Source organism: Eurytemora carolleeae, unplaced genomic scaffold (assembly GCF_000591075.1).
Source record: "Eurytemora carolleeae unplaced genomic scaffold, Eaff_2.0 scaffold1447, whole genome shotgun sequence".
Lineage (NCBI taxonomy): Eukaryota > Metazoa > Arthropoda > Copepoda > Calanoida > Temoridae > Eurytemora > Eurytemora carolleeae.
In genome coordinates, this window is record NW_019397605.1 from 56,986 (window position 1) to 76,977 (window position 19,992).

The 19,992-nt window shown below is 30.8% G+C and overlaps 2 protein-coding genes across 2 annotated transcripts; both read right to left on the reverse strand.

The window, feature by feature from the left end:
- Window positions 1-369: 369 nt before the first annotated feature.
- Window positions 370-14,125, reverse strand: LOC111715150 (uncharacterized). Its single transcript, XM_023490418.1, has 14 exons — window positions 13,921-14,125; window positions 13,478-13,546; window positions 11,110-11,205; window positions 10,782-10,869; window positions 10,083-10,177; window positions 8,907-8,985; window positions 8,741-8,832; window positions 8,158-8,312; window positions 6,767-6,929; window positions 5,447-5,616; window positions 3,782-3,926; window positions 2,934-3,081; window positions 1,371-1,485; window positions 370-1,256 (listed from the first exon to the last, which is right to left on the reverse strand). The coding sequence occupies exons 1-14, from the start codon at window positions 13,964-13,966 to the stop codon at window positions 477-479; spliced, it is 2,241 nt and encodes a 746-aa protein (XP_023346186.1). The 5' UTR covers window positions 13,967-14,125; the 3' UTR covers window positions 370-476.
- Window positions 14,126-15,039: 914 nt separating this feature from the next.
- On the reverse strand, window positions 15,040-19,556 carry LOC111715149 (complement receptor type 2-like; the record flags this gene model as incomplete). Its single annotated transcript, XM_023490417.1, has 7 exons — window positions 15,040-15,096; window positions 16,509-16,663; window positions 17,092-17,183; window positions 17,258-17,336; window positions 18,434-18,528; window positions 19,133-19,220; window positions 19,461-19,556. Coding segments are annotated over 7 exons (662 nt in total), but the record flags the coding sequence as incomplete, so codon positions are not given.
- Window positions 19,557-19,992: the final 436 nt, after the last annotated feature.

The following is a 19,992-nucleotide window of genomic DNA, read 5'->3' on the forward strand; positions in this document are numbered from 1 at the left end:
CACAGTCTAAATATATACATTTATACATTTTACAAATTACTAGAAGACGATTCAGAAATAACACTGAAAAAAAAGAGCAAATGTATCGAGTAAATAAATAAAACCCTTTCTATGCCATAATAAAGTTTTAAAACTTTTAAATGTGTTCTACTTTTTTAACAAATTAATCGTAATATTTAATATGCAAGTTTTAATCGGTTTTTATCGACTTCGATGGATCTGAGGTTTAATCCGACCAAATAAAAGCTAAGCTTCACTTTATCTCAGGCATCTTAAACGATTCACTTCACTTCAAGTATATTAGTTGAAAAGCTCTTAAAATAAAAATAAATGAGTCTCCCCATTTTTTCCTTGTATTAAATACTTAGATCATTTTTAAATGTTTATTATTGTTTTCACAGCCATACATCAGGCCGTACAGCACAATCCCTTCTTTGAACCCTCCCATTATACTTTTAGTTTAGTTTAGTTTAGTTTTAGTAGATAGACGTGTAGATTATCAAGAGGTTTAGAGGGGATAGGACCGGGACAGACCCAGTATTGTTCATAGTTAATCGGAATCCTTTAACAAATGTCTCGTTTTCTATGTTTTTCATTTTCTTTTTGACGTTGGAGACATGCTGTGTTTCTCGGTTGAAAGGTTTACTGTCATTTTCCTTTTTGTCAAATAGGTCCTCCCCAATAACCTCAACAACTTCAATGTTTTCATTCATGCTGTATTTTCTATGCAAATTTTCAGCGGATGTCTCCTTGTTACCATGATTTTGATTTTGGATGCCACTTAATTTTGTTACTTCTGTTGCATTTTTTGATTCTTCGGAGAATTTCAGGAGTTCGTTATATTTTGGTTGGTATACCTCTTGACCTGTCTTGTAATCCTTTTGATATTCATCGTAGTTTTCTTTAGGTTCTTTGCTATTCTCTTGCAAGTCCTCATAAACCTCTTGATTACCATCGTACTCTCCTAACATGTCCTCATAATACTCGTCACCGACCTCTAGTATAGTTTCTACAAAACTCTGGTTCATTAGCTCGTTAACATAGTTAAAGTGACTGTAGTCATATTCATCATAGATCCTAGATCTCTTCGTCGAAGAATTTTGACGAAACTGGTCTTTAAATAAATCACCATTTAATGTTGTTGAGTTATTAATTGTTGTCGCTCTTAATGATATCATAGTGGATGTAGTAGTAGTAAAAGTAGTAGTTTTTTTCTCCGGGGTAGATGAAGTTGTTGATATATATTGTACATTTATCTAAAAATATATGATCAGTGCCTTTTAAATTTTAAAAAAGTAAACATTTTTATAAATATTGCATTCAAATAAAATTATGATAATAAATTGAAATAAAACACAGCTTCGCCTTACCTCGATTGATTTCCTGACCGGCTCATTAACTGCTGCGTTAGTTGCTTCACATGTAAATTTTTCAGGTTTATACAACACAAAAGATACATTTGCAACTGCTATATCTCCTTCCAATCTAAATAAAAACTGATTAACTGTTTTTTTTTCCCGATTACTTAAAATGGAGATACCCAGAAATACATAAACATAGAGAAGCTTCATATCATATCATATCAAACAGCTAGGGATGCGTCCAACAGCTCCTTGACCTACAAGGGGTATGCCATCGATCACAATCCCTTATAGGTAAAGGCTTTTCAGCCTGACATAGTTTAATCCTAACGTCGGACACACGACCAAATTTGAGCCATGTCACCGGTCTGATTCTTTTTGTCAGCTAGTTTCCAAACAGTTGTATTAAATACATAGTTAATTGCTGACAAAGAGAATCTCCCTCCTGGTTAACTGAATTGTTAAAAGGGTATTCATGAGTTGAGTCGATATATTTACTATGAAATGTAAGAAGGGGGAATTATAAAATGAATCAACATATAGCTTAAAGGGACTGGTAAGGTAAAATAAAAGGGGGTATATGCTAAAGCCTTATAAATTTTAAGAGTTGATCGCGACCAATAATAGTTCTATCTGATATCCCTGTTTTGAAAAGAAATGCTATAAAACTGTGTCTGAATTAAACGAAAATTATAATATATTTGACATGTTAATTGCATCAAAGTTTAAACAGATCATAATTAGTAAATACGAAACTAATCTAAAACTCCAGAGGTGCCCAGAAATTGTAGGTATACTTTGAATATAGTGCTTATTCATTCTTAATAGATGTAATTTGATTTAATCTTGTTTCGTATGCATAACATGACCAGACGCAGTGCAGTTTCTTGTCACGAGGCTCCGTCGAGTGTCGACCAGATCATTATAGTAGAGTTTTTATTACTCGGACACGGTTTTATTTCATTTCTCGAGACAGGGACATCAGATAGAAATATCATTGGTCGCGATAAACGCCTAGAATTTCTAGGCTTTAGAATTTACCAGCTTTCATTTTACCTTAACAGTCCCTTTAAGCAGGTAGGATTCTAAATGTTTTGTATCAGATGACTAAAATTGATTTCTTTCTGATAGAGTGTATGGATATACTGTACACACCTAAAGCATAATGTAGCAGTCCATATTCCTTTTAATTTTTTAACATTTTCATAATAAAACTTGTATTATACTTTAAGTCAATTAGCCTTAGGCTAGTTGACCAATACAATTAAATTCTTAGTTGGAACTTGAAGGCATGTAAAATTAATTGTTTTTATATTGAATCAGAAGAATTTCGAATAGTTAGTTTTTATAATTAATTTCACTTATAAACTTTTATTTTTATTTTACTGGCATTGGTCAACTCGTTTCACATTCACTAGTTCGTTTCACCCGAAAGGTATAATTTCCAGTATACACATTTGGTCTTATCAAGAGGATAACATGCATAAACCCTACAGTCCAGCATATATGGTGCTCCTTGCAAGAATTCAACATAAAACGTCTCTTTTGAATCAATGTGAACTAATTCGTTACCTGTATTGACTCTCTAACAACTGATCCCCATTATACCATTGTAACAGAGCAGGTGGATTTCCAGCCTTTGTATAACAGCTTAGCTGTTGCTGTCGACCTACTTCAAGGGACTTTACAGGGCTACTTATTTTCGGGACTCCGGGCGGGCCTAAAATGCGTTTATTAAGCATAAGGGAAAATTGTATCTTCGGTGTTGCGACATTTCATAATAAAAAAACATTTAAAAGATATAAAAATCATAAATAGGACATTTTGTAGACGGAAAAGATTATTTATGGATTCGTAATTTCTTAGACAGAAAAGAATTGTTTGATATTAAAAAATGCATTATGCAGTTAGTTTTTGAGAGTTGTAAAACTTTCATTTCATGAATTTTACGATTTCCTAGTGACCACACATTGTTGGGTCACTTCCGTGGATCATTCATGCAGGGATTCACATTCAGGGACTGCAAATCTGGGGACCTCACATATAGGGGCCTACTTCCAGAGGCCACCCACGAACATAGGGGTTTACTTCAAAACATGGGATATATAACTAACAATTAAACTCAAGAGAGCTAATTTGTGAAACGAAATTTGAAGATACTTCATACTTTTTAAAATCCGAAATTTGCACATTTTAAAAATAATTTTTTTTATTAAGTCAAAATTAAAATACGCCAAAATGAAAAGATCCGCAACAAAATTAGCAAAAGCCTATTAAAATGAAAAATATTTTCATAGCTGGGTAATTTTTTTAAAATTTCCAGTTCGGAGTAAAAGTAGAAATCAGAAAGTCAATAAAAGCTAACGGTCAAAGCCGTTAACCAATACACAAATTTTTAGACTAAACGTTTAAAAACTTACACAATATCTGAATGGTATGAGTATATGAAACTTGATCATCGTATAGGAGAGGATGCGAGGCAGAACATTTAACTACCATGCTATGATTAGAATCATGTGAAGCTACTATGCTGAGAAGTGACCGTGTCATGAAGCTTCCATCATCCTGTAAATAATATATATACATTTTTTGTAAAAAAAAACCGCAAGAGGTAGCCACATCCTCCTGCAGCAAGATTTATATTTCAAAAAAAAAACATTCCCTGTTAATCGCCAAGGGAGTGACAGCAATTATCAAAAATGTCAAAATAGGAATTTCTCAAATGCCTGGGTATCTGGGAAATTTTCCAAATGCCTGGGTATCTCAGAAATTTCCCAAATACCTACAGATTTTTGAGTGTGGTATATTTTTAAGATTTTGGAAATTTCTCAAATGACTGTAAATTTCCACAATACCCAGGCATTTGGGGAATTCCCCAAATACCCAGACATTTGAGGAATTTCCCAAATACCCAGATATTTGGGGGTTTTCCCAAATGCCTAGGTTTTTGGGAGACATATCCAGTCATTTGAGAAGTTTCCAAAAGCTTAAAAATATACCACCCTCAAATGCCTGAGCATCTGGGAAATTTCTCAAGTGCCTGGGTATCTGGGAAATTTCCCAAATGCCTGGGTATCTGGAAAATTTCCCAAATGCCTGGGTATCTGTGAAATTTCTCAAATATCCAGTCATTTGAGAAATTTCCAAAATCTTAAAAATATACCACCGTCAAATACCTAGAGAAATTTGGGGAATTTCCCAAATGCTTGGGTATCTGGGAAATTTCCCAAATGCCTGGGTGTCTGGGAAATATCCCAAATGCCTAGGTTTTAGGGAAATTCCCCAAATATCCAGTCATTTGAGAAATTTCCAAAATCTTAAAAATATACCACCCTCAAATACCTANATGCCTGGGTATCTGGGAAATTTCCCAACTGCCTGGGTTTCTGGGAAATTTCCCAATTGCCTAGGTTTTCTAGAAATTCCCCAAATATCCAGTCATTTGAGAAATTTCCAAAATCTTAAAAATATACCACCCTCAAATACCTAGAGGAATTTGGGGAATTTCCCAAATGCTTGGGTATTTGAGAAATTTCCCAAATGCCTGGGTATCTGGGAAATATCCCAAATGCCTAGGTTTTTGGGAAATTCCCCAAATATCCAGTCATTTGAGAAATTTCAAAAATCTTAAAAATATACCATCCTCAAATATCTACAGGAATTTGGGGAATTTCCCAAATGCCTGGGTATCTGGGAAATTTCCCAAATGCCTGGGTTTCTGGGAAATTTCCCAAATACCTACAGATTTTTGAGTGTGGTATATTTTTAAGATTTTGGAAATTTCTCAAATGACTGTAAATTTCCACAATACCCAGGCATTTGGGGAATTCCCCAAATACCCAGACATTTGGGGAATTTCCCAAATGCCTGGGTATCTGGGAAATTTCCCAAATGCCTAGGTTTTCGGAAAATTTCCCATCATGTCATGTAATCGCCTAACATCATTATAAAATTTGATCGAGATAATATTTGATTTTCTAAATTTGTGTATTTTTTTTCCTTTTGCACGTGCACAAAAATTCGTTAAGCCAAAAGCCAAAAATGTTGCAAACAACACAAGCTAATTTTTCCCGGTTTTCACTTGCCTTTCTTTTCAGTATTTCCTGTCCAAGAACAATACTACTTTTTCCATCCTGTTCAATTCTCCATGACAAAGAAGAAGGTGGATAACTAGGGGAACTATCACATTCTAGCAATAGTATCTCTCCATCTTTTCCCATGTCCTGTCCATATACTCTAACTGTCTCTGGGGGATCTACAACATTTGTTGAACAATTTATATATTACAAAAACTACTTTAGAATTTGATATTCTTTGATATTCATTTGGTATTCTTTAATATTCATCTATATATAAATTTGGCTTGTCTGTCTGTTTGGGTGTTTGTCTGTTTGTTTGTATCCAATAAACGTCAAAACTGCTGAACCGATCGGGCCCAAATTTGTTGTGGGACATCACGTGACCACAGGGAATGTTTATGAATGATAAAAATTAAAAAATGTGTTTTAAAGGTTTTTAATTTAGTAAAAAAATTTAAATTCTTGAAAATCCGCGAATTTTTTTTTTAAAATCCGCAAAATTTTTTTCTTCTTTGTTTTAAAATGTAAACAAAAGAACATGTTCACAATTTAAATAGAAGATGGGTGCGAAGCCCCCTAAACGCCTAGTATTCTATTAAAACTTAGAAAAGTACTCTGAATTTTATATTTAAAAGTTTTATGGAACAATATTAGCATACTCATTTTTTTAATTTCATAAATCAACTCGTCCTCATTTTTAGAAAGTAAATTTTTAAGTAATTAGATGTAATGCATTAAATAACATGAGCTTGTATTGGTAGATTTTTGTCATGATGAAATACATTAAAGTTGACAAAATGTATTAAAGATTGAAATGAAATATATGAACAAATTCTTTTCAATGTATATTATATATATTACTATTGTTTTTGTTTCTTATCAATCTATAGTAAAACAATAAGACCTATAAAACTGTAGAATAGGAAGACGACTATCAGACTCAAGTTTCGATGATAAAAAATGCAATGAACATGTACACAAAACAATTGTATACCCGGCAATTACACTTAATAATTTGATTTCCTAGTCACTGGTAAACATATTTGTATTATATCGAAACATAATTAAGTGCAAAAAAGATTGCTTAAATCACGTATTCCCATTCCACAGTTTTATGGGTATAAATGCTTCTATAAGTTAACCATAGTTTATCTTATCATATTTTATATTTTCTTAATCTCAATCCTCTACTTTTCGACAAATAAATATATTTTTTAATATTGACATTTGACATTTTTTATATTGATAATTCCTCAATTTTTTTTTCTAAACATATATGAATTTAAGAATAAGTTATTTATTGTTTGTTTTGATAATATTGCTTACATTGAGTATTGAGTAGTTTGGTGTCAATCACCAAATTAACCTCGTTCTCAGTACTGCCAGAACATGTAACCAATAAAGAAGGAAAAGCTTGCATCGGTTTTAGAGTAACTGTGCTTATCGTACGCCAGCCTTTTTCAACCCAGTACACCTTGGATTGAGAGACCTGAATTAAAAGAAGTTATGATTCAATCACCCCGATTGCATGCTTAAAAATTCACTTGGTATTTATTATCTAATTTTATTGATCGAAATCTTACATATTTTCTATTATAACTCCTGTTTATGAGAAGGAGAATGAATAATTTAAATTTGTAAGTAAATGCAGAAAATCAATCATATTTATTGTTTGTATTTTACAAATATAATGTGGTCACAGAATATCAAAATATTTAATCTTTTCAAGATAGTTTTTTAGTTGTTAGTTATTAATACAATAATTTTCTGTTTAATAAAAGTGAGTCTTGTTTTAAATTGTTGATTTTTCTTAACCCTATTCCTGCTGGGGGGGAAGGTCAATTTGACCCCCCCTGTAGTTTTTTTACATAACTCAAAAAGTATTGGTCTGAGGCTGTTGAAATTTTCTGACTTTTCCTACATACCCAAAGCCCTCACTTTAGGCCTAAAACCGGGCTTTAATACTAACTGCCTGAGTCCTCAGGCACACTGCCTGAATGACTGCTTTTTCCTGTAACAAACTAAATCTTTGTTTTGACACACTTCCACTTGTCAGATTTTGATAAAATTTAGCTTTTTGTAAAGCCTTTGACATAAGGAAACGAATTGCACAAGTTTTGCGAAAAAAAATTGCAAATGTTTTGCAAACAACCTGTCAAAGAAAATTTGCAGATTTTTAGTTTTTCTTGATTAAAAATCAGGTTATTTAAAATTTTGCAAAATTTTTTTGCATATTTGAAATGGCATGGTGAAGGGCTTTTCAAAAATGTATAATTTTTCATTTTTGGACGAATTTTTTTTGCAAACATCTTTACTATATAACTGGATTTTGCGATAAAAAATTCAAGTTTTGCAAATTTGCAAATGTTTTTGCAGATTCTAAAAGTAGAGCACGAGAGCTTTCCAATGATGTATCATTTGTCATATTTGGACATAAAACATAGGATTTAGAGGGGGGGGGGGTCAAATTGAGGCCCCCCCCCAGCATATCCTGGTTTTCAAGTACCCCAGCAGAGATAGGGTTAAAAACGCATTTATACAAAAGTTGGATTATAAACCAAAACATTCGTGAAATAAAAAACCTATAATTGTCTTGAAAAAGGTTTTTTAATACCTATATCGTTTCAGAAAAAATATTGAATTAAGGTATTTGTTGTTCTAATCATGCATAGCCCTAAAAAACCTTGGGGTAAAAAGCCAAGTACTGCATTATTTACCTCTCCTAGGTGGGACAAATTATTTCCTCTAAAATCCTTGATTGTCCAGGAGATCTCGGCTGGAGGAACAGATTCTTCACTCTCACAGTTCAACTCAGATTTAATATTTAACTTCAAGTCATTCGGTCCAGATATCTTTACATTGGCTGGACCAACTGCAAGAAATGAATAATAAATCTGCATGTTTGTCCCATTCGGTCCAGATAGCTTTACACTGGCTGGACCAACTGCAAGAAATTAACAATAAATCTGCATTGTTGTCCCATTTATTCGTGAATGGGACTAAGAACAAAATATACAAAACTAACGTTTTTCTATGCTCTTGTAAAAAATATTAATAAAAGTAAACTTAAAAATATTAGAATGGGGGTTGGTAATAAGAACAAAATCGAAAATGGCCCAAAATATTTTTTTACGATTGAGTTGTATTCTTGTTAAAATTTAAATCTTAGACCAGAAACTCCCCGATTAAGATTTGCTTTAAACAAAATGTTAGTTAAAGGTTCAAATATTTGAGATGGTAGGTCTGGAGAAAAATATGTACTTCCATATTTATATCTGCAGTTGTGTAAAAAAAACTAACTTGTACATCTTGGAGCAGTGTCATTCCAGTGCTTTCCATCACAGAATATCATGGGCGATCCAATCAAAGTAGCTTCTCTCTTGCATTCATATCTGTGAGTAAAAAACTGTTTAATTAAAATATATGGCTTGTGGTTATAAAAAAGAGGAATAATAAATTAAAATACCTGTATATTCCTCCCTCCGCTAAACGTTTACTAAACCCAAATTCAAGGTTTTCAACCAGCGACTCATTACATCCGGTATCTAGATTTATAGACTTTAGATGTTGACAAATAATTTATACTTATCTCTTCCAACTCAACAATGAAAGTCTGGAAATCTGTAGATGGTTTTTATAATTCTTAAGTGATCGAAATTATCAAAAAGGAAAAACTAATTTTTCTGCGCTAGTTTAAGTTGATTTTGCAGGCAAAAATCAACTAGATCTTGTTAGTTTACTAAATTTTGCAATTTTTTTGCCTTTGGTTCACCTCGCCAATTCATTTTAAAACTGTGACGCGCTTTCTATCTTTATAAGGAGTAATTGGCATAATCCTGATTGATATTTGTGTAAGAGTCTGCACATTTTGGTGTATTTTATATTGATTCCAGCCATATTAATTGTTTCTATAAATGAAAAAAAAATATACTTCTTTTTTTGCTAAATTTTGTTTAAAATTCGTAATCACTTGTTTTTTTTCGGGTTTGTAATGCTTTATTCTTTTTTTAAAGAATTTAGCTGAAGTGGAAATATTTTTTATTAAATGCCTCTGTCAAAAATTGCTCCCGAATATATTTAATACTTTGAAGAAAATTTAGATTGATAAAAATGTATTTAATATTTTTTCTGTTTTTTTTAAAGAATTTAATAAAGAAAACATTAAAATTTTAAGAACTAATAAGAAACTTGATTTGAAACTCTTGAATCAAAGATAAGTAATCTTTTAGGATACATTTTTATTTTAAAAAGATTTCAATGATGTTGTTCTGACGAATAGTATACAGGGCGCCAAATGTCATTACCAAAAAAACTTTTCTGTCTTTACATTGTCATAGTAAAGGACACATTTCATAGTCGACATTAATTTAGTCTTAGATACTAAAGAATGAATTTGATAAAATGTTTTTTTTTTATAGGTGTTAAAGGGCGCTTGTCATTTTGGCATGTTGTTGTTGGCTGTGTATATTTCAGTATTGTATTTTTATCATAATTATTTTCAATTTTTATCCATTAATGCTAATAAATATAATAAATTTTGAAAACTCCTGATTTTACTATTCTATTATTATAATGTTCAAGTTAATTAAAAATAAATATCAACTTGCACATAAATATCTTAGTTAAGGATAAAAAATCTTACTTGAACATACAGGAGCTGCCCTGAGATCCCATGAGTTGCCGTTACAATGCACCTGCTTCTGACCATAGATGTAAAACCCATTCTCACACTCATACCTGTTCAATGAATTGATTATACATCATTATTCGTTCTTCTAAGATGAATAAATTCAAGATTACTTTTACTTTTTTTAAAATTTTTGTCTCAATGTAAGAAATTTATAATAAGACTATTAATTTATGATCTTATCGCAGAAAATTGATTTACAAAATTATATTTTTAAAAGAGCTTTGATTATTCTCTAGAACATTAGAATTAACACTAATTCTTTTAATCAAAATAAGGTTGGAATCTCTTTCAACTAGATACACCCCTGTATGAACACCAATCCAGTTTCCATGAATTCATTCTGAATGGGAACAGATACGTTTTTTTTAATGATAAAAGGTATGAAGATTAATAGTGAAAATCTAGTCCTAACACAATAATTTTTTCTCACAAAATACTTAATTTGTTAAAATGGAATTTTAAATGACAAAAGTAGGAAAATAAGATAAATTAGGAATGATTTATTACATTCAAATTAATTTAAAGTTATGGCGAAGTTCTCATTAAAAGACATAATCTTAATACATGAATAATAATACATATTTCCAAGAACATTTAAAGAAATTATCCTAGTTTTTATCATGCTTTTATCTTAATCTTGTTTTCATCTACCTGTAAACTGCTCCACGGAATTGCTTGACTCTAACCTTCTGTCCGTTCACTATCTCGGGAAGATCATTAGGATCACATCTACCAATTGCTATTAAAAAATCACATTTACGATTTTTAACAGAACCATAATATTTTTTAAATTTTAAACATATCCCGGGTTTCTAAAATTACATGACAGCTGTACTCCTTAAACCTCTATCTGAGTAACAATGAGGATGATTATTGTGATGGGGGACATCTTTTCTGAGTTGAAATTATGTTCAAAATGTCACGATAGAAATTTAACCAAAGTTATGAAAATCTAATTGTGCACCAAAGAGAAAAATACCTGCGCAAAAAGGGCTCTTTGAACTCCAAACTCCTCTTCCACATTTTAGTAGCCTGTTTCCAACCAATAGGTAACCTGGTTTACAGCTGAATTCACCTGTATTTTGTAATAAATATCCATGATCAAATTTTACTTTAGTTTTTCGTCAGAAAATCATGTTTCGATCCATTTTAAACAAGTTATCCGTCCCTACCAAATCTCCCTGTGCTTCCTTATTTTTCTTCTCTAAATTTTTGTATATTCTTTATGTTTTGAGTCTTTGGAACAAAATCAAATATTTAAATCTCAATATCTTTAGAACTCGATGTTGTAAACCTTTGATATTTCAAACTCAGATTACTTGATCTAACAGAATTCATAGTTTGAAATATCTAAGGTCTGCAACATTTGGTTCCAAAGATATAGTGATTAGAAAATCAGCGTTTGTGGCAAAGACTCAATTCCTTTCCATATTTTTCGGTCGATGCTCATAGTTTTTCTTTTAGTTTTAATGTTAATAACGGTAAGACTTCTTTATCAAATTTTTCTCTTCACTCTTTGCAACTGTTTACGGAACCTCTTAAATCATATATCATTGACTTACTAAGTTTAAACTCCTTTAAAAATGATTAAATTAAGCAAGTATTTGGATTATTTTAAATAAAAACAATTTTTGTTATTCTGTTGACGGATATAGATTGTTTAATTTATTTATTTAATTCTAGCGGCTTCTAAATATACATATTCAAAGAAAATTTGTCACCAAAAAATGTGTTAATGATATATTACAAACACATATATAATTAAACAAACAAATTCATATACAGAGTGTCTAAAAAACGGGGAATAAGGATCTACAGACTCATTTGTAATCGGATTTTCAATATTGAGACCATTTTTAAATCTTCGTACAATTTCCGATACAATAAGCCCACTTTTAAGCTTATGGATCTAAAAATGACAATTTTAAAGTCGCCTGAAGTTTCTAACTAGAGTGAGTAATTTTGTAAAAATAAGATAATCTCCGTTTGTAGGGTTTTGTTTAAGGGTCTACAGACTTGCTAGTAATAGGATTTTAACGATTGGGACCATTTTTAATATCTACCTATAATTTCCAATTCAATGAGTCGAATTTTAGGCTTGTAGATATAAAAATATCCATTTTATAGGCTCCTAAAGTTTCCAATTGGAGCGAAGAAAAAAGTAAACGATAATCTCCGTTTGCACAATTTTATATTCAATGTTACATTACAGTCTATTACAGTACAATTATTATTTTAGATCTACACGCCTAAAATTAAACTCATTGAATCGAAAATTGTACGTAAAAATCCGATTACAAACCAGTCTACATATACCCTTATGTTTAAAGAGTTCAAACGGGGATTATCTTTATTTTTACCAAATTAAATTTACTCATTCCAATTGGAAACTTTTAAGTTGTCCTTTTTAAATCTACAAGCCTAAATATGTGCTCATTGAACCGGAAATTGTACGTAGATTTTAAAAATGGTCGCAATCTTAAAATTCATCCGATTTAATATCGTGTCTCTGTACAGTGTACAATTAGGGATGTTAACGTTTTCATTTTTCAGAAAAACGATTGTTTCGTTATGAAAACGACGATCGTTTTTAAAAACGATCGTTTTTAAAAACGATCGTTTTTTAAAAAGTTCGTTTTTTAAAAATGGTCGTTTTTAAACCGATCGTTTTTCAAAACGCTCTTTTTTCAAAACGATCGTTAATCAAAACGATCGTTTTTATAAAATTCGTCGTTTCGTTAACGACGACCCTTTGTTAACGATCGTTAACGACGAACCTTCGTTAAAGATCGTTAACGACAAACCCTTCGTTATCGATCTTTATCGACAACCCTTCGTTAACGATCGTTAACGACGACCCCTTTGTTAACGATGGTTAACGAAGAGAGGAAACCGACCTGAAGGGCATCTGTACTTATCATTGAGTAGTTTTTAAGAAAATATCAATGAGTTTTAACTCCCCCACAACTGTTAAACTTCATGTAAGACGACATTTAATAAAGTTGCATGTAATTATTTTCCCAAAACGACCGCTTTGATAAAGTTCGTTGTTTCGTTAACATAATTGTCAATACATTTTTTTTCAAAAACGATCGTTTTTTTAAAAAACAATCGTATAAAAAAGCTCACAAATCGTTTTAATAAACACGATCATTTTCAAAAACGATCGCTATTCTTTTTCTAAAAGTTCAAAACGAGTGGGTCGTTTTTAAAAACGATCGTTTTTAAAAACGAAACAAAAAAACGATCGTTTAACGATCGTTTACAAAAACGATTAACAACCCTATGTACAATTCTTCAATTTCTTTTCTTTTCTGATTGTATAAGAAAGTATTTAAAGGTATTACCCATCCATCTATCGCTAGTTCCTTGTCCAATTACAATTCCATTTTCTAGACTTGGCACCTCACATTTATCTAAATAACAAGGTATATTTTCTTCTGCGGAATTATACCATTTAGAATTTCAAATCACAATTTTAATTAGTTAAAATGCTGTCTGTTTATAAGATTAGGAGTAGTTTGTTGTTGTCACACCTAAAAATTCTTTTCTTTAAACAATATTTTTAAAATAGTTTTAACAATACTATTTTTTTCATTAAAGGGAAAAAGATTCAGAGGGTAGCAATTTGCAACGTTTTCAACAAAAATTTGTAATAAAGTTTGAATGCGGAAAAACATCCAGTCTGAAGTTTTTGATGTTAAGACTCTTTTAATGATTGGGGTTTTAAAGATATACATTGTCTGTACTCTGTATAATTATACTAGATTTCGAATTTTATAAACCTTACCTGCAAACACGGACGATAAAGTTAAGAAAAATACGATAGCTTTCATAGTTAGTTTAGGTTTAATCAAAGCTTGATATTCATTAATCAATCAATCAGTTGTTAACTATCTTCACTTTGCTAAAACTGGTCCAAACATTTTCACTTTATTTATCTGCGCAATCTTGCCAAGATGCTCTCCGTAAGAAGTTCTGCGTTTAACTGAAGAACTGAGCTAACTACTAGTGCAGTACCCAAACCCAACCCGGAATTCACCCCCTTATTCTTAGTTAGACTCAATGACCGCTCAGCGGTAAATACATATTTACGTGAACGGAGGAAGATACGAGAGGAGGAGTCATTAGAAGGAAAAGCAGGGGGGGGGGGGGTTACTAGATAACAGTTTAGACATTTGAGGGAATTGCACATGTGGTCCATTTATTGACATAGCCTACAACAGTAAAAATCATTTAGATTAAACTTAAAAATTCTATTGTAATAAATAAATAATATTGAAGAAATATTAAAATGGAAAAAAAAAGTAACTTTATTTTTTTTCTTATTTCTTTTACAACATCCAAATTTTCCAAATGATATTTGCTTTATTTTTTATATTCCACCTTTGATCAACTATTGAAAAATCAAATTGGTTGGGAGAGATTTTTATTGACCTTAACTTAACTTCACAAATACAGACTTTTATTTTTAAACTTTGTTAATATTTTGTCTCTCTGGTCAGAACCACCCAAACGTGTTTTGCGGCATGTTCGCTCCTCAATTTGTAATTGGGGAAAAAATGTTAACTTTAAATTGTTTGTGCCTTAAAATTAAGAAAATACTGACCCTTGTTTATGACCTTGTGGTGTATACAAAATCGTTAAAGCTTTATTTATTGATCATCATTTTTGAAAGAAAATCTATAAATATACCGCGCTAGAAATAAAATAACGATTTGAAGTTGAAGTTTTGTTTATAAATTATTTGTGGCATTTTCCGCTATACGATTTGGCCTTGCCAAACCTTTTAGTATCTTAACTCCATAAATAAAATGCGGTCATTAAATAATAACCGTGTCTCTAAGATATAAACTGTAAAAAAAGGAAAATGAAAACGCATTCATTTGTCATCTCAGAAAACAAGATTTTACAAACTGATCAGTATCTGGAACAGAGAAAGGTCCCGTAAATACGAATCTCGACCCTTAACATATAAATTGATTTAATTTGACATTTTTCAGGGTCGTAGAAAAAAATTTATACCGCGTATTGGGAACTACAAGCTTTATCATCCCAAAATTTTAGCTGTGTTAACTTTATCAAGGAGAGATAATCCTCGAATTTGTTTACAAAAACACTTCAGAGAGACATTTAAGTGTCACCGGGGACAGTCAAAAGGCGGTTAAAACACTTTTAGATTAGAAAAATTTCAATATATATATATATATATATAATCTGTGTTTTACTTATCAGATATATAACAAGATATATAGAGTAGAAGTAAGAGAGTTAGGATTCTCCTCTCATCTTCACCCCTGTATATTATATTATTTTGTTGCTGATAGTTTAGAGAAAAAGTAGCTTGTATGGGATAGTTTAGAGGAAAATATATATATATATATATATCTGATAAGTAAAACACAGATTATTTTCCATTTTATTTCTGTACAAATTGTGTATAAAACACTCCTCGACAGCATGAGATTGAAAACTTTCAATATGTAAAATGAAATATAAAATTTCAATATGTTATGTCAGGACAATGCCCACTTTGTCGTGATTTAGATATTATACTTATCAATTAACGCTTGGAAATCAAACAATAAAGTACCAGTCTCCAATTTTCATTTTCCGGTTTCCAGTTCCATGCTTCCGGTAAATATTGCTTCAGCTTTATTTCTTTATTTAGAATGTGAAAAACTAAATCTTTGTTTTGACACACTTCCACTTGTCAGATTTTGATAAAATTTAGCTTTTTGTAAAGCCTTTGACATAAGGAAACGAATTGCACAAGTTTTGCGAAAAAAAATTGCAAATGTTTTGCAAACAACCTGTCAAAGAAAATTTGCAGATTTTTAGTTTTTCTTGATTAAAAATCAGGTTATTTAAAATTTTGCAAAATTTTTTTGCATATTTGAAATGGCATGGTGAAGGGCTTTTCAAAAATGTATAATTTTTCATTTTTGGACGAATTTTTTTTGCAAACATCTTTACTATATAACTGGATTTTGCGATAAAAAATTCAAGTTTTGCAAATTTGCAAATGTTTTTGCAGATTCTAAAAGTAGAGCACGAGAGCTTTCCAATGATGTATCATTTGTCATATTTGGACATAAAACATAGGATTTAGAGGGGGGGGGGGTCAAATTGAGGCCCCCCCCCAGCATATCCTGGTTTTCAAGTACCCCAGCAGAGATAGGGTTAAAAACGCATTTATACAAAAGTTGGATTATAAACCAAAACATTCGTGAAATAAAAAACCTATAATTGTCTTGAAAAAGGTTTTTTAATACCTATATCGTTTCAGAAAAAATATTGAATTAAGGTATTTGTTGTTCTAATCATGCATAGCCCTAAAAAACCTTGGGGTAAAAAGCCAAGTACTGCATTATTTACCTCTCCTAGGTGGGACAAATTATTTCCTCTAAAATCCTTGATTGTCCAGGAGATCTCGGCTGGAGGAACAGATTCTTCACTCTCACAGTTCAACTCAGATTTAATATTTAACTTCAAGTCATTCGGTCCAGATATCTTTACATTGGCTGGACCAACTGCAAGAAATGAATAATAAATCTGCATGTTTGTCCCATTCGGTCCAGATAGCTTTACACTGGCTGGACCAACTGCAAGAAATTAACAATAAATCTGCATTGTTGTCCCATTTATTCGTGAATGGGACTAAGAACAAAATATACAAAACTAACGTTTTTCTATGCTCTTGTAAAAAATATTAATAAAAGTAAACTTAAAAATATTAGAATGGGGGTTGGTAATAAGAACAAAATCGAAAATGGCCCAAAATATTTTTTTACGATTGAGTTGTATTCTTGTTAAAATTTAAATCTTAGACCAGAAACTCCCCGATTAAGATTTGCTTTAAACAAAATGTTAGTTAAAGGTTCAAATATTTGAGATGGTAGGTCTGGAGAAAAATATGTACTTCCATATTTATATCTGCAGTTGTGTAAAAAAAACTAACTTGTACATCTTGGAGCAGTGTCATTCCAGTGCTTTCCATCACAGAATATCATGGGCGATCCAATCAAAGTAGCTTCTCTCTTGCATTCATATCTGTGAGTAAAAAACTGTTTAATTAAAATATATGGCTTGTGGTTATAAAAAAGAGGAATAATAAATTAAAATACCTGTATATTCCTCCCTCCGCTAAACGTTTACTAAACCCAAATTCAAGGTTTTCAACCAGCGACTCATTACATCCGGTATCTAGATTTATAGACTTTAGATGTTGACAAATAATTTATACTTATCTCTTCCAACTCAACAATGAAAGTCTGGAAATCTGTAGATGGTTTTTATAATTCTTAAGTGATCGAAATTATCAAAAAGGAAAAACTAATTTTTCTGCGCTAGTTTAAGTTGATTTTGCAGGCAAAAATCAACTAGATCTTGTTAGTTTACTAAATTTTGCAATTTTTTTGCCTTTGGTTCACCTCGCCAATTCATTTTAAAACTGTGACGCGCTTTCTATCTTTATAAGGAGTAATTGGCATAATCCTGATTGATATTTGTGTAAGAGTCTGCACATTTTGGTGTATTTTATATTGATTCCAGCCATATTAATTGTTTCTATAAATGAAAAAAAAATATACTTCTTTTTTTGCTAAATTTTGTTTAAAATTCGTAATCACTTGTTTTTTTTCGGGTTTGTAATGCTTTATTCTTTTTTTAAAGAATTTAGCTGAAGTGGAAATATTTTTTATTAAATGCCTCTGTCAAAAATTGCTCCCGAATATATTTAATACTTTGAAGAAAATTTAGATTGATAAAAATGTATTTAATATTTTTTCTGTTTTTTTTAAAGAATTTAATAAAGAAAACATTAAAATTTTAAGAACTAATAAGAAACTTGATTTGAAACTCTTGAATCAAAGATAAGTAATCTTTTAGGATACATTTTTATTTTAAAAAGATTTCAATGATGTTGTTCTGACGAATAGTATACAGGGCGCCAAATGTCATTACCAAAAAAACTTTTCTGTCTTTACATTGTCATAGTAAAGGACACATTTCATAGTCGACATTAATTTAGTCTTAGATACTAAAGAATGAATTTGATAAAATGTTTTTTTTTTATAGGTGTTAAAGGGCGCTTGTCATTTTGGCATGTTGTTGTTGGCTGTGTATATTTCAGTATTGTATTTTTATCATAATTATTTTCAATTTTTATCCATTAATGCTAATAAATATAATAAATTTTGAAAACTCCTGATTTTACTATTCTATTATTATAATGTTCAAGTTAATTAAAAATAAATATCAACTTGCACATAAATATCTTAGTTAAGGATAAAAAATCTTACTTGAACATACAGGAGCTGCCCTGAGATCCCATGAGTTGCCGTTACAATGCACCTGCTTCTGACCATAGATGTAAAACCCATTCTCACACTCATACCTGTTCAATGAATTGATTATACATCATTATTCGTTCTTCTAAGATGAATAAATTCAAGATTACTTTTACTTTTTTTAAAATTTTTGTCTCAATGTAAGAAATTTATAATAAGACTATTAATTTATGATCTTATCGCAGAAAATTGATTTACAAAATTATATTTTTAAAAGAGCTTTGATTATTCTCTAGAACATTAGAATTAACACTAATTCTTTTAATCAAAATAAGGTTGGAATCTCTTTCAACTAGATACACCCCTGTATGAACACCAATCCAGTTTCCATGAATTCATTCTGAATGGGAACAGATACGTTTTTTTTAATGATAAAAGGTATGAAGATTAATAGTGAAAATCTAGTCCTAACACAATAATTTTTTCTCACAAAATACTTAATTTGTTAAAATGGAATTTTAAATGACAAAAGTAGGAAAATAAGATAAATTAGGAATGATTTATTACATTCAAATTAATTTAAAGTTATGGCGAAGTTCTCATTAAAAGACATAATCTTAATACATGAATAATAATACATATTTCCAAGAACATTTAAAGAAATTATCCTAGTTTTTATCATGCTTTTATCTTAATCTTGTTTTCATCTACCTGTAAACTGCTCCACGGAATTGCTTGACTCTAACCTTCTGTCCGTTCACTATCTCGGGAAGATCATTAGGATCACATCTACCAATTGCTATTAAAAAATCACATTTACGATTTTTAACAGAACCATAATATTTTTTAAATTTTAAACATATCCCGGGTTTCTAAAATTACATGACAGCTGTACTCCTTAAACCTCTATCTGAGTAACAATGAGGATGATTATTGTGATGGGGGACATCTTTTCTGAGTTGAAATTATGTTCAAAATGTCACGATAGAAATTTAACCAAAGTTATGAAAATCTAATTGTGCACCAAAGAGAAAAATACCTGCGCAAAAAGGGCTCTTTGAACTCCAAACTCCTCTTCCACATTTTAGTAGCCTGTTTCCAACCAATAGGTAACCTGGTTTACAGCTGAATTCACCTGTATTTTGTAATAAATATCCATGATCAAATTTTACTTTAGTTTTTCGTCAGAAAATCATGTTTCGATCCATTTTAAACAAGTTATCCGTCCCTACCAAATCTCCCTGTGCTTCCTTATTTTTCTTCTCTAAATTTTTGTATATTCTTTATGTTTTGAGTCTTTGGAACAAAATCAAATATTTAAATCTCAATATCTTTAGAACTCGATGTTGTAAACCTTTGATATTTCAAACTCAGATTACTTGATCTAACAGAATTCATAGTTTGAAATATCTAAGGTCTGCAACATTTGGTTCCAAAGATATAGTGATTAGAAAATCAGCGTTTGTGGCAAAGACTCAATTCCTTTCCATATTTTTCGGTCGATGCTCATAGTTTTTCTTTTAGTTTTAATGTTAATAACGGTAAGACTTCTTTATCAAATTTTTCTCTTC